General features: G+C 38.0%; 1 protein-coding gene across 3 annotated transcripts in view; it reads left to right on the top strand.

Annotated features, from left to right (window-relative positions):
* The window catches only part of LOC118800553 (NLR family CARD domain-containing protein 3-like), a 35,813-nt gene that overhangs the window by 15,883 nt on the left and 6,897 nt on the right, over window positions 1-13,033 (top strand). For 2 of the 3 annotated variants that reach the window (XM_036560817.1, XM_036560818.1), the window contains exons 8-9: window positions 6,119-6,292; window positions 8,063-8,236. In XM_036560817.1, the coding sequence (XP_036416710.1) occupies window positions 6,119-6,292; window positions 8,063-8,236 (348 nt within the window). The remainder of the gene's footprint in view (window positions 1-6,118; window positions 6,293-8,062; window positions 8,237-13,033) is intronic. The other variant, XM_036560819.1, reaches the window with a different exon arrangement.

Here is a 13,033-nt window from a genome sequence, read left to right as displayed (position 1 = left end):
GGAGTTTTCTGTTTCATCAAAAGTCATGGCAGCATGTTAGCATATAGTCAATGAAAGAAGAGAGAATAAAAGCCATATTTACACTTTATACCAGCTCCACAGGACAAAATTATATCCAATCAGAAAGCTGTAAAATCTCAAAATTAATATAAATCCTACATGTAAAGTTATGCAGTTCCTTTCCAATTGTGGAGTCGTGTTTTGAGACACAGGAAAGAGGGAATTCTAGCTCCTAACTTACCCGAATGTAAATGAAAAGAAAAAAAAAAAACATACATAATAAAATGAACAGAAATGAAAAAATGATGATTATACTTGATTTCTTCATACATGATATTTCATGCCCTAAGTTACAGAGTGGACTCAAAATCTCATACTGCAACAGTAGATGTCAGCAGTGTTTATGTCCATGTTGGTCATTAAAATGGATCAGCAAGTGGAACTGAAGTTTTCTGTGTGTTACTGTGTTTCCATGAATGTATAAATGAATCTCAATGCTGGCTTTATTAGTGGATGAACTGAGATTTGTTTTGAGTGAGTGTGCTCACACATTAAGAGTTAAAGTTACTTCACTGTGGAAACACTTATTTATGAGGTAATATTATGAGAGGAATTAGGAAAAGAAAACCCTTTAAATTTGCTTAAACTGAAAATTGCACATTTAAAAAAATCTTGTTAGTTCATGTCCCTGGTCATATTAAGTGTGACTGATCATATATATGATGGATATATTACTTTTGCCACATTACCCACCCTCATATCTAAGGGTGGGTAAAGTGGCAAAAGTAGTATAGTATGATACTTCAAGACATTTTCATGATACATGATGTGCATCACATATTTAGTGTTTCTGAGATTTACTAAGTTGGAATAGGATAGAAAATAGAACCTATAGTGCCTCATGTAAAAATGATATAATACCTACAACAACATTGATTTATTGCATATTGAATACTCAATAAACTGCACCAGAAAATCCATTTAAACAGGACTAAATATGTTTTCTTCATAATGAAACATGCAGTTAGATTCTTGTAAGTGCTCATGATGTTTACGATATGCTCAGAAAAGTGTACTGTCACATTTTTATTGTGATAACAATAAAGTATCTTCATACTACTCATATTTATTAGTTTGGAAATGATATCTATTGGTTTATTAATGATTCTATAATTGTTTCAAAGCATTAATTATTGTATTATTGATAACAGAAAAATTAAGCACTAATTTAGTCACATAAGAATAATCAGTCTTTGATACCTAGAACTCATAAATTACATAACTTTAAATTGTAAACATTTATTTTTTGCATAAAAATAATGATTGAATCAATTGTCTATTTCCTGTTTTAAATGACTTTTACTTTATGATTCACAACTGCTTCCTCAATGCTTAGCTAGTCCATATGAAATAGATCATGTATAATTTTTAAACATTATTCAAAATTATTTGTTTTGATTAATGTAATTATAATGATTAAGTTGATGATGAAGTATGATGATAAAGTTCTGCTATGTCGTTTATTATGACCCAGTCTAGAGATGAGCCAAGTCAAGTCAAGTTAAGTCATCTTTATTTATAAAGCACATTTAAAAGACAGCGAGTGCTGGCCAAAGTGCTGTACAATAAAATCATATAACATAAACATATTTTAAAATAATACAAAAAACTATACATAAAAGAAACTAAAAACAGAAAAGCAATAAAACAATCATATAAAAGAACCTGATGACAAGACGAGTCAACCAAGATAAAACAGACAACTAATAGCATAATCCGCTCAGGACTCAAATGCCTGAGAGAAAAGATAGGTTTTTAAGTTGGACATGAAAAGTGTCCACTGTGGCTGATTCCCTTATAAAAAGTGGAAGATTATTCCAAAGTTTTGGAGCAGCAACAGAAAAGGCCCGATCACCTTTGAATTTCAGCCGAGAGCGAGGAACATCTAAACACAACTGGTTAAAGGAGCGTAAAACACGAGGGGTCGAGCGAAGGTGAAGGAGGTCAGAAATGTAACTTGGAGCCAGGTTATGAAGAGCTTTAAAAACAAACAATAAGACTTTAAATTCCACCCGGTATTTTACTGGAAGCCAATGCAGTGAAGCCAGTACAGGGGTTATACTTTTCCTTTTCTTGGTACCAGTCAGGAGCCGTGCAGCTGCATTTTGGACCAGCTGCAGACGTGACAGGCTCGACTGACAGATACCCAAGTACAGTGAGTTGCAGTAGTCAACACGAGAGGAAATAAAGGCATGGATAACTGTTTCCAGGTCCTTAAAAGACAGGATGCTTTTGAGCTTAGCAATGTTTCTAAGGTGATAAAAACTTCCTCTAACAACTGTGCTGATTTGTTTCTCAAAGTTTAAGTTGGTGTCGAAGATGAAACCAAGGTTCTTTACGTGGTCATGCACATTAGTAATCAAAGGTCCCAGATCATTGGCTATAACACTAACCGAGGCAGGATTTCCAAAGATAATAATGTCAGTTTTGTCTTGGTTTAACTTGAGGAAATTCTTAGACATCCAGCACTCGACATCCCTCAAACAGTCAAACAAGAGATGTAAGGAACAGTTTTTGCTTGGGTTAAGCGGAAGGTATATCTGTGTGTCATCCGCATAGCAATGGTATGAGATATTGTATTTCTGGAAGATAGACCCAAGAGGGAGCATATATAGAGAAAAAAGAATAGGTCCCAGAATGGATCCCTGAGGAACACCACAAGTGATAGGTGCTGGAGAGGAAGAGAAAGATTGACCCAACCTAACAGATAAGGTTCGATTTTCTAAATATGAGGCAAACCACTTTAATGCTACCCCCTGGATGCCAACACCATACTTCAGGCGATCTAGCAAGATGGTATGGTCGATAGTGTCAAAGGCTGCACTTAGGTCTAAAAGAATAAGAATAGCACAACTGTCAGAATCCACAGCTAGAAGTAGGTCATTTAAAACCTTAAGAAGAGCAGACTCTGTACTATGAAGGACTCTGAAACCTGACTGAAACTTGTCCTGGATGTTAAATTGGTTTAGAAAAGAACACAGTTGCTGAAAGACAACTTTTTCTAAGACTTTTGCCAAGAAAGGAAGCTTAGAGATTGGTCTAAAATTCCCTAAAAGTGTAGGATCTAGGCCAGGTTTTTTCAAAAGAGGCTGAACAACTGCATGTTTAAAGGAAGAAGGGACGACACCACTGGTTAGACTGCTATTTATTATAGACTGAATGCTTGGGCCAATAGAAGGCAGAACATCTTTAAGAAACGGCATGGGAAATGCATCCAGGCAGCAAGTAGTTGGCTTCATATTAACGATTAGCTCAGTCAGGTCCCACAATGACACAGCCTCAAACTGACTTAAATAGGCTGGAGGTTTAAGTGAAACGGAGGGGTCAAGGACTGAAGAAACTGATTGAAACTGCAAACTGTCAATTTTGGAAATAAAAAACCTCATAAAATTATCACATATTTCAGTAGTGGCTTCAAGAGTTGGAGAGATAGTGGGATGCAGCACTGTATTTATTGTATTGAAAAGAACTTTGGGACTGTGAGAATGCCTAGCAATGATGTCGGAGAAATAATTCGCTCTGGCTGCTTTGACACCCTGTTGGTAATTCTTTAGACATTCTTTAAGAATTTGATAGGAAATTTGGAGATGATCTCGCTTCCATTTCCGTTCTGCCTTCCTACACTGCTGTCTGAGTACATGAGTATCCCTGTTTAGCCATGGCTGTGACTTCACTTTAACACTTATAGATTTTAATGGAGCAATTTGATTGATGATGCCAGTACATGCCAAATTAAAGAGATCAGTCAGCTCGTCTGTGCTCATACCTGAAGGTGGATTCTCAATGGCACAAACCATGGGAAAGGTAATATAGGCAACTGAAAACTGACTGGCTGTAGAGGGTGTAATGGAGCGTGTGCAGTATACAGGCAGACTGCTCTTAAGAGGAGAGCATGGAAAAGAAAGGTCGAACAAAATGGGTTTGTGATCAGACAAACAGACATCCGAAACTATCTCTATGCTGGACAATGAGAAACCAAATGACAACACCAGATCCAGAGTATGACCGTGTTCATGTGTGGGGCCAGTAACAGACTGAGTTAAACTAAAAGAGTCAATGAGTTGTAAAAAATCTCTAGCCAGGGGTTTAGAAGGACAACATACATGGATATTAAAATCACCCAGAATCAGGACTTTATCTGAGCTAGACAGAATGACTGACAGAAAATTAGAAAATTCCTGAATGAAGTCATTGTTAGGTTTAGGAGATCTATACACTAAAGCACAGGTTACAGGACACGACAGCTCCAGCTTGAGCAGCTGCACCTCAAAACTTGAATAGCCTCCAGCAGATAGTAAACAGCATTTAAAGTGATCTCTAAAAAGAGTATCGAGACCTCCACCTCGACCAGTAGGTCTAGGAGTATTAAAAAAGGCACACTTGGGGGACAGTTCAACAAGGGGGCTTAAATCGCCAGTAGTTAGCCACGTTTCAACTACAAAGAGAAAGTCCAGGCCACGGGAGATAAAGAAATCGTTCAATAGAAAGGTCTTACTTAGCAGCGACCTAGCGTTGATCAGCGCTATTTTAACGAGTGCCGATTCACGGGCTGGTTATGTAACAGTGAGACAGTTCACAGGTGTATAATCCAGGTGACAAAGATTGCTGATACCGCAGCTGTTTCTTCGACCCCTTGATCTAGCTGGGTTTCGGCGAGATGCTGAAAGGATGGCAGGAATATGCTCACTGGTGGTCGTACTGGCAGAGATGCGCAGAGTGCGGCGGAAGCCCCGGTGGTTGTAACGAGGACGGCGAGCTATACCCAACGCAACGCAGCGCGCATAAGTCTCGGGATGCAAGCTGAAAGAAAAAACACAACCCGCTTACTGAACTCCATAACTAACTGCAACACAGATAAACAAGCCCCCATTCCCAACATAAAGAGTGATCAACCCTACAGCTGGTGGATCTGTATCCAAAGACACACACAGAAGGTGAACTAAGATATATACAGTAACAGCAGCCCTACAGGGTCAAACAAATCTCAGAGTCAGAATCACAAGCAAAGGTAGAAACACAGAACAATAACAGAACAATACTGCCAAAAGCACAGTAACCAAGCTAGTGAGCACAAAGCTGCCAGAAGATGCGTTTACGTCCACAGAACATCAGTGGAGCAAATATGTCATAACATAGAAAACACAGAATGCTGGAGAGGATGGCTGATCATGGACTAGAAAACAGAGTAGACTCTGAGTGGAGGAGGAAGACATGGTCTAGAGTAAACTGTACTGGTGCTGAAGTGTCTGAATAAAAGATAAAGAGACAAACACACACACACACACACACACACACACACAACACTCACTGCTTATAGTGTGGGGCGTAACAAGTTATAAACATGTAGTACATATTACATTAAAATAACGTATAAAAAGTTATTACGTATATTACGTATAAAAAGTAATTACAGTGCTTTATCATTCATGAAGACAATAGTTAATAAATGAATTGTAGCATTCAATAATGCACATGTAAAGCTGATATGATTATTAACTTTAATTAACTATTGATTATGTTGCTAATGATAATCAGTTATGGCTACTTATTGTCTCCTGCTGCCTGACTACAGAAGAGCTAAATCAGATATTTTTAATAGATTAGCTGTTTACTCTATTAAAGGAATAGATTTAAAAAAAAATCACGTTTTTTTTACTTCCTTCAGTGTAGTTTATCATCCAAGGTATGTCTATTTAGTTTGTTATATCTTACTGTATTTGATAAGTTATATTGACTCCATATATAGATATTTGTTTTTTCAAAACACAAGACATTGAGTACATCATGCAAAGTTATTGATGTGATGTGTGTTTAGGTGTGAGTTAGAACACATGAGCTAAACTCATCAGCAACATGATCAATAAAATTTAATTTTAATGACTTGTAAAGACACTTTTAGTGTCAAAAGAAATCATGTTACCAACATCCAGTGTATTACCAACATCCAGTGTATCCAGTATTTCGAAATGTAAAGATACCTTATGGAGAGTAACATCACTCTATTCAAATTCTTCTGATTGAAACTGTACCATATGCTGTATTTACTCTGTCTTTACAGACTAGCTGGCTGTAATCTCATGAAAGCATCTTGTGAAAAACTATTATCAGCTCTACAATCAGGAAACTCCTCCCTGAAGGAGATGGACCTCAGTAACAATGACCTGCAAGATTCAGGAGTGGAGCTGCTGTCTGCTGGACTGAAGAGTTCACACTGTAAACTGGAGACACTCAGGTGAGCTTTCTGTAAATTAGATCTTTAATCAAAATTTCATACATTCAGTGTTGACTTTTGGTGAAATCAGCCTTTTGAGTAATAAATGTGTGTTCAACTTGAATCATGTAAATGTGGAGATTTTCTGATTTGGGTGGGTAGTCCTGCTGCAATCAGTGATTCCATAATGCTTCATAGATCATTAATATGTGGTCAATGATATGATGGTATTATGGTAACAAGTTGTATTGACAAAAAATACATATTGCATTAAATTATTACTTACTAAGAAAAAGTGAATAAATAACATTTGACAATTATTAATTTACAAGTAAAAATAATATAATTATTAAATTTAATTAACAAATTAACAAATATTAATTTGCTATTTATTTGGGTTTGAAATCATAAGGAGTCACAGAGGAATCAAGATGACAGTGAATCCAAGTATTTTAATCTCAATGTAGTTTATCATACAACTTTTGCTTGGATGTTCTTTTTTATGATGTCAGATCATAATCATATACAATAACATTGACTGCATAAATACATAAATTTTGTTCTTCAACCTGCTGCACACAAAGCCTATCTTTAGGTTAAGCTGACACAACATTGTTTGCAGTACAAATCAATTTCATATTATCGATGTGAGGTGTGAAAGGCATTAGTAAGAACTCGGAAGCTGAACTCATCAGCAATGTAAGGAATGAAATAAATTTTCATTGTGCTACATTCTATCCATTTTTTCTTAATGTAATGATGAAGTAACTTATGAAGAGTAACGTCACTCCATTCATGTGCTTTTCTCTTGAACCATGTAAATTTGGAGATTTTTTTATTTGGGTGGGTAGTCCTGTGATTAGTGAGAATTCAGTAACACTTTATTGATCATTAATCAGTGAGCAACTATATGGTAGTAATTTGGTAACAAGTTGTACTACCTCACATGCAAATTTTCTTTTTTATAATATATAGTATTTGAGTCATTTTAGTTTTTATTTTTGTTACATTTTTCAGTTATCCAAAATAATTAATTAGTAACTTTGTGAGTAAAGTCAGTAAATCTTTTTACATTTAAAAATTTACAGTGTCTAGTTCTTACAACACAGTATCTGTTTAATTCAGATAATGCATTAATTCTTTTATATCTTTATGGGTTTTATAAAATCAGGGTTATTATTTCAAAATAATAAGAGGTTCAGCTTAAATTGCAAAGTATCAGTGCTGTAAAATACAGTTCACTGGTTTCTACTTTGTTTCTTACCCAATATGTCTTTAAATGGTCAGATGCAGTGGGATGTACAGACGTAGTTGGAAAATCTGCTACATTAAGTCATTTTTTTACTTAACTCAAAGTAATTTATCATCCAACATATGTTTTATTGTTTGTTTTGTTTATCATTTTACATCATAATCAATATCCAACATTGACTGCATTTATGCATAATTTTTGCTCTACAAAAAATGCTGCAAAGAAAGTACATTTAAGGTTAAACCAACAAAAATTGTTTGCAGTACAAATCACTTTCATATTATTTGAAGTTATTGATGTAATGTTTGCAAGATGTGAGACAGAACACAAGGACCGAACTCATCAACATCATAATGAATACATTTATATTTTAGTGAGTTGTAATTGTAAAGTCACTTTTAGTGTTAGGACGAAATCAGGCAACATCTAGTGTACTAATTTGTAAATGTATAGATAAACTAACACATTGAGAATAACATCAGTCCTTTTGAATTCTCCTGATTTAAACTTTACCATGTGCTGTATTACTGATTTTACAGACTAGCTGGCTGTAATCTCAGGACAGCATCTTGCGAAAAACTATCATCAGCTCTACAATCAGTAAACTCCTCCTTGAAAGAGCTGGACCTCAGTAACAATGACCTGCAGGATTCAGGAGTGGAGCTGCTGACTACTGGACTGAAGAGTTCGCACTGTAAACTGGAGACACTCAGGTGAGTTTTCTGTAAATTAGATATTTAATCAAAATGTAACCTCTTATGTTTTATACACATCTGATATCCTGGAATGGGCACTCATACATTCAGTGCTGTCTTTGGTGAAATGTGGCTTTATGTAAATTGTGGTTTTCACTTAACTAGATTTGGAGATTTAGGAGGTGGTCCTGCTCCCAGCAGAGAGAATTCAGTAACACTTTACAGATCTGTAGTAAGTGATCAATGACATGATAGTATTATGGTAGCAAGTTGTGCCAACCTAAAAAATGCATGCTAATTTTCTAGTGTTTAATATTGTAATGGCTCAGCCTGGGCTGCCAGCGCAGGGAGTGACCCCCAGCCCAGGCGATGTCAATTCCCAGAAGCCAATAGGCTGATTAGCATCAATCAGGCACACCTGTGGGACCTGTTTTTAGCTCATGGCAAATGGCAGTTCAGCCTCACACCTTAGTAGGGTGTGACATCTTTGAGGGGTGACAGGTTTGGTTCACAGAGTGTCCTTTTCTAAGTGAAAAGGAAAGATTAAAAGAGGATTACAAAGAGCCTCAAGAATACAAAAACATATAAAAAGAACCTAAACTAAAAACGGCTCTCCAAAACAAAAGAAAAGAGGCAAAAGAGTAAAAAAAAAATCATAAATGAGAACAGGGGCTGAAACAGTAAACTTTTCCAAACCAAAAGAAAGGAGAAAAAAAGAAACACAAAAATATCTGCTCTGATCTACATAAAATTTCTTATGATATGTTTCGTGGTGTTGCAGTGGTAATGTATTGGGTCATGCTTACACATACAAGGAATTTGGTTTTGGTTACAGGAGCTCACAGTGCACAAGTGTCTGACAAGCATTTACATTTAGTAAATAGAATTAAACTTAAAATTAGACTTGTCACCATCTCGGATAAGACCAATGACTGTAGTGTCATCTGCATACATCAAGATTTTGACTGAGGGGGGCGTGGAAGTACAGTCATTCATGTACAGTGAAAAGAGCAGTGGTGAGAGTACACAACGCTGTGGAGCGCCCATACTGATGATCTGGGTGTTTGAGGTGAACTTTCCCAACCTCACCTGCTGCTCTCTGCCAGTGAGGAAGTTGGTCATCCACTGGCAGGTGGGGGTTGGCACACTGAGTTGGAGCAGTTTGTTGTGTAGCTGTCCTGGGATAATTGTATTAAAGGCTGAGCTGAAGTCCAAGAACAGAATTCTTGCATAAGTTCCTGGGTGTTCAAGCTGTTGGAGAAAAAGATGGAGTCCCATGTTCACTGCATCGTCCAATACAAACTGCAGGGGGGTCTAGCAGAGGATCTGTGATGTTCTTCAGATGGGTGAGCACCAGTCTCTCAAAGGATTTCATAACTACAGAGGTCAAAGCAACGGGTCTGTAGTCATTCAATCCTGTGATTTTTTGGGAACTGGTATAATGGTGGAGTGTTTGAAACAGGCAGCTTCAGTGATTTGTTAAAGAGCGCTGTAAAGACTGGTGTGAGGTGGTTGGCGCAGGCCCTCAGACAGGAGGATGATACACCATCTGGTCCTGGTGCTTTCCTCACTTTTTGTTTCCTGAAGAGTCGATGCATGTCCTTCTCGCAAATTTTCAGGGCACGCTGAATAGGTGGCTGAGTGACAGGAGGGTGTGAGTCTGTGCTGAATGGGTATGTGGAGCTGGGCTTTTCAAATCTGCAGTAAAAGGTGTTAAGCTCATCAGCCAGTTGACTATCACCTATTGTCTGGGGGGTGTCCATTTGTAGCTGTTGATGTTCTGCAGGCACTTCCAGATGGTTGATGGCTCATTTGTGGACATCATACTACTTAGCTTGTTTGAGTAGCTCTTCTTTGTAGTTCTGATTTCTTTGTTGAGTGTGTTCCTTGCCTGATTGTACAGAGCACCATCTCCACTCCTAAATGCTGATTCTTCAGACCGGCGCAACTGTTTCAGTTTGACATTAAACTAGATCATGTCATTGTTATATTTAATGCCAGTCCTGTTGGGAACACAGGTATCTTCACAAAAGCTGATGTAGGATGTGACAGTATTCATATATTCATCCAGACTGCTTGTAGCGTCCTCAAACACACTCCTATCTGTTAATTCCATGCAGTCCTGAAGGCTTTCTTTAGCCTCTGTGGTCCACTTCTTCACAGAGCTGACTACAGGTTGAGCTTCTGCCTATAGGTTGGAAGAAGGTGGATTACCGAGTGATTGGAGAGGCCCAGAGCAGCATGAGGAACAGAGTGATAGGCCCCCTTTAACACAGTGTAACAGTGATCTAAAATATTACTCTCCCTGGTGGGGCAGGTAACATGCTGTCTGTATTTAGGCAGTTTGCTGGTGAGTTGTGCTCTGTTGAAGTCCTCTAAAATGATAAAAAACAGAGTCTGTGTGTTTAAACTCTCCACTGATGATCTGATATGTGAGAGAATGCGCAGCGCCTCGTGCACGCACGCCTGGGTGGAATATAGACTTCTGCGAGGACAACATACGAAAAGTATCCTTGGACAGTAAAATGACTTGCAGCTTATATAAAGTGTTTCCAGGTTAGGGCTGCATGTTTTCTTTGACACTGTGACATCTGTACACCAGTCTTGGTTGATGTAAAAGCAGATTCCGCCGCTTTTCTTCTTGCCCGAGAGCTTTGTGGTGTGGTTCGCTCTGTAGAGGTTAAAGCTGTGGAGTTGGAGCGCGCTGTCTGGGGTCGACTCAGTGAGCCAAGACTCAGTGAAGCACAGCACAGCAGAGAGAGAAAAGTCCTTGTTAGTTCTGTTTAGAAGGGAAAGCTCGTCCAATTTATTCCCTAATGAACGAAGATTCACCATGTGAATGCTGGGGAGCGGTGTGCGAAGTCCGTGCTGTCGGAGTTTAACCAGCATTTCAGTGCGCTGCCTGCATCTGCATGTGCCGCCTGCATCTGTGCCTGCTGTAGAGAGCAGCCGCTCTGCTCATTAAAATGTCCAAAAAACAGTGAGAAAATGAAAAGTCAGGAGCAATGCCTTTGTGGCATGGATTTATATTCCATTTATGTTCTCAAAGTCTATGTATAATAACTATTATTATAATAGTAACAATAATTCCAACTTATATAGCGCCATTCTCAGACCTAAGGTACAAAAACATAAGAAGTAGGTTTTAAGATGATCTTTAAAGGAGTAAAGTAAGGGACAGTCACCGAGAGATTATGGGAATGTCTTCCATAGTTTGGCAGCCATGATGCTAAAAGATGTGCCCCAACCATGGCCAGCCTAAATTTTGGGACAACAAGACGACCTGAGTCAGAGGACCTAAATGTTTGGGCAGGGCAGTGAGGGTGCAGGAACTCGACTAAGTAAACTGGTACTAGACTATGTAGAGATTTGTAAGCAGGAAGACTTTAAACTGGATACGAAGCAGGATGGGTAACAAGTGTAACTGATACAGAATTGGGGTGATGTGAGCTGATTTTTTAGAGTGAGAGAGGATTCTAGCTGCTGAGTTTTGTAAATACTGAAGGGGGCAGATAGTTTTGTAAAGAACACCAATGAGAAGGGAGCTGCAGTTGATTAGGTGGGATGATTTGAAAGCATGAACCAGAGATTCAGTATCTTTCATGGATAGCAGGGGGTGAAGACGAGCAATAATCACAAGTTCCTTTTTTGTTATTGTCAGTAAAATACTGTGACTACAGATCTAGTGTGACCACAGATCTAGAAAAGATCTAATTTGTAGGTACATACAACTTACAATGGTGTTACCATACAATTTCACACTTATTACCAATCTACTACAGTCACAGTAATTCTGGATATTAAAGATGGGAATAATCCCATAATCCCCTCACACAGAAGCAGTTCATATCACTTTACTCAGCCAAACCACAGACAGTATTTTACTTTTATGTCTCTTTTAGTATAAAGATTTGCAATGATTTCATCAAGATATATTTGTTTAAACACAAAAAAATCTTATGTTTGACAGACTTTAATTTATTTGTTATTTGCTAAGTGTAGTGTTCTTTGCTATTCTATAAATTGTTTTACTTAATTGGTGCTTTTGTAATTTCCTCTATTTTGCCTTTATCTATAACTGCACTCTGTAATGCTTCCAGGAGGAAAATGGGTTCTGCTTTGTCTTACTTCTGAGTTCTAAATTTCTTTCTAATTGTATCTACTGGAGATCAGAATATTACTGGTTGTGTTGGGTTGGTGATGTAGTTCCTGTGACGTATTTCCTGTTTTTTGAGATTGCTTTGTGGGAGTTTTGCTGTTTTCTCTGCTCTATTGTTGCTAATCCCTAGCTGTTTTACAATTTTAATAAGTTGCTGCATATCAATCAAAAGTTATTATAACCTCTGGCTTTCAGAGGGATTTTTTTTCTCACTGGGTCCAAAAGACATATTCGTCATCAGTAGTGATAATAGCGTTACCAATTTTGTTTGTGAAAATCTAAGTTAGTTTGTTGAGTGACAGAAATGATTCTACAGTTAGAGTTGTGCATCTGAATACTAGTAAGGAGTTGAGCTGGTAAGAAGGGCTCAGACTCACTGTTAGAAGCTCCAGGTGCCTCAGACAGAGTTAGCAAGTCCTGGACTCCAGAAGCAGAGCCCTCGACGCAGGGTGAATGTGTCTCATATTGGCAGCATACTTACAAAGCCAAAGCTAATACTAAAGTTTCCCTACTCGATCACCATTCCTCTCACATTCACATGTCCAACAGGTTTACCCCACTCAGTGAGACCCTCTGAGACGCCTGTTGAAAGAGCTTCCTTGAATTGCCACCTAGGTTACCTTCAATTGAGACTGTGTCTGTTCCCTGAATCAAAC

Source organism: Colossoma macropomum, unplaced genomic scaffold (genome assembly GCF_904425465.1).
Source record: "Colossoma macropomum unplaced genomic scaffold, Colossoma_macropomum, whole genome shotgun sequence".
NCBI lineage: Eukaryota > Metazoa > Chordata > Actinopteri > Characiformes > Serrasalmidae > Colossoma > Colossoma macropomum.
This window is presented reverse-complemented; position numbering and strand designations above follow the sequence as displayed.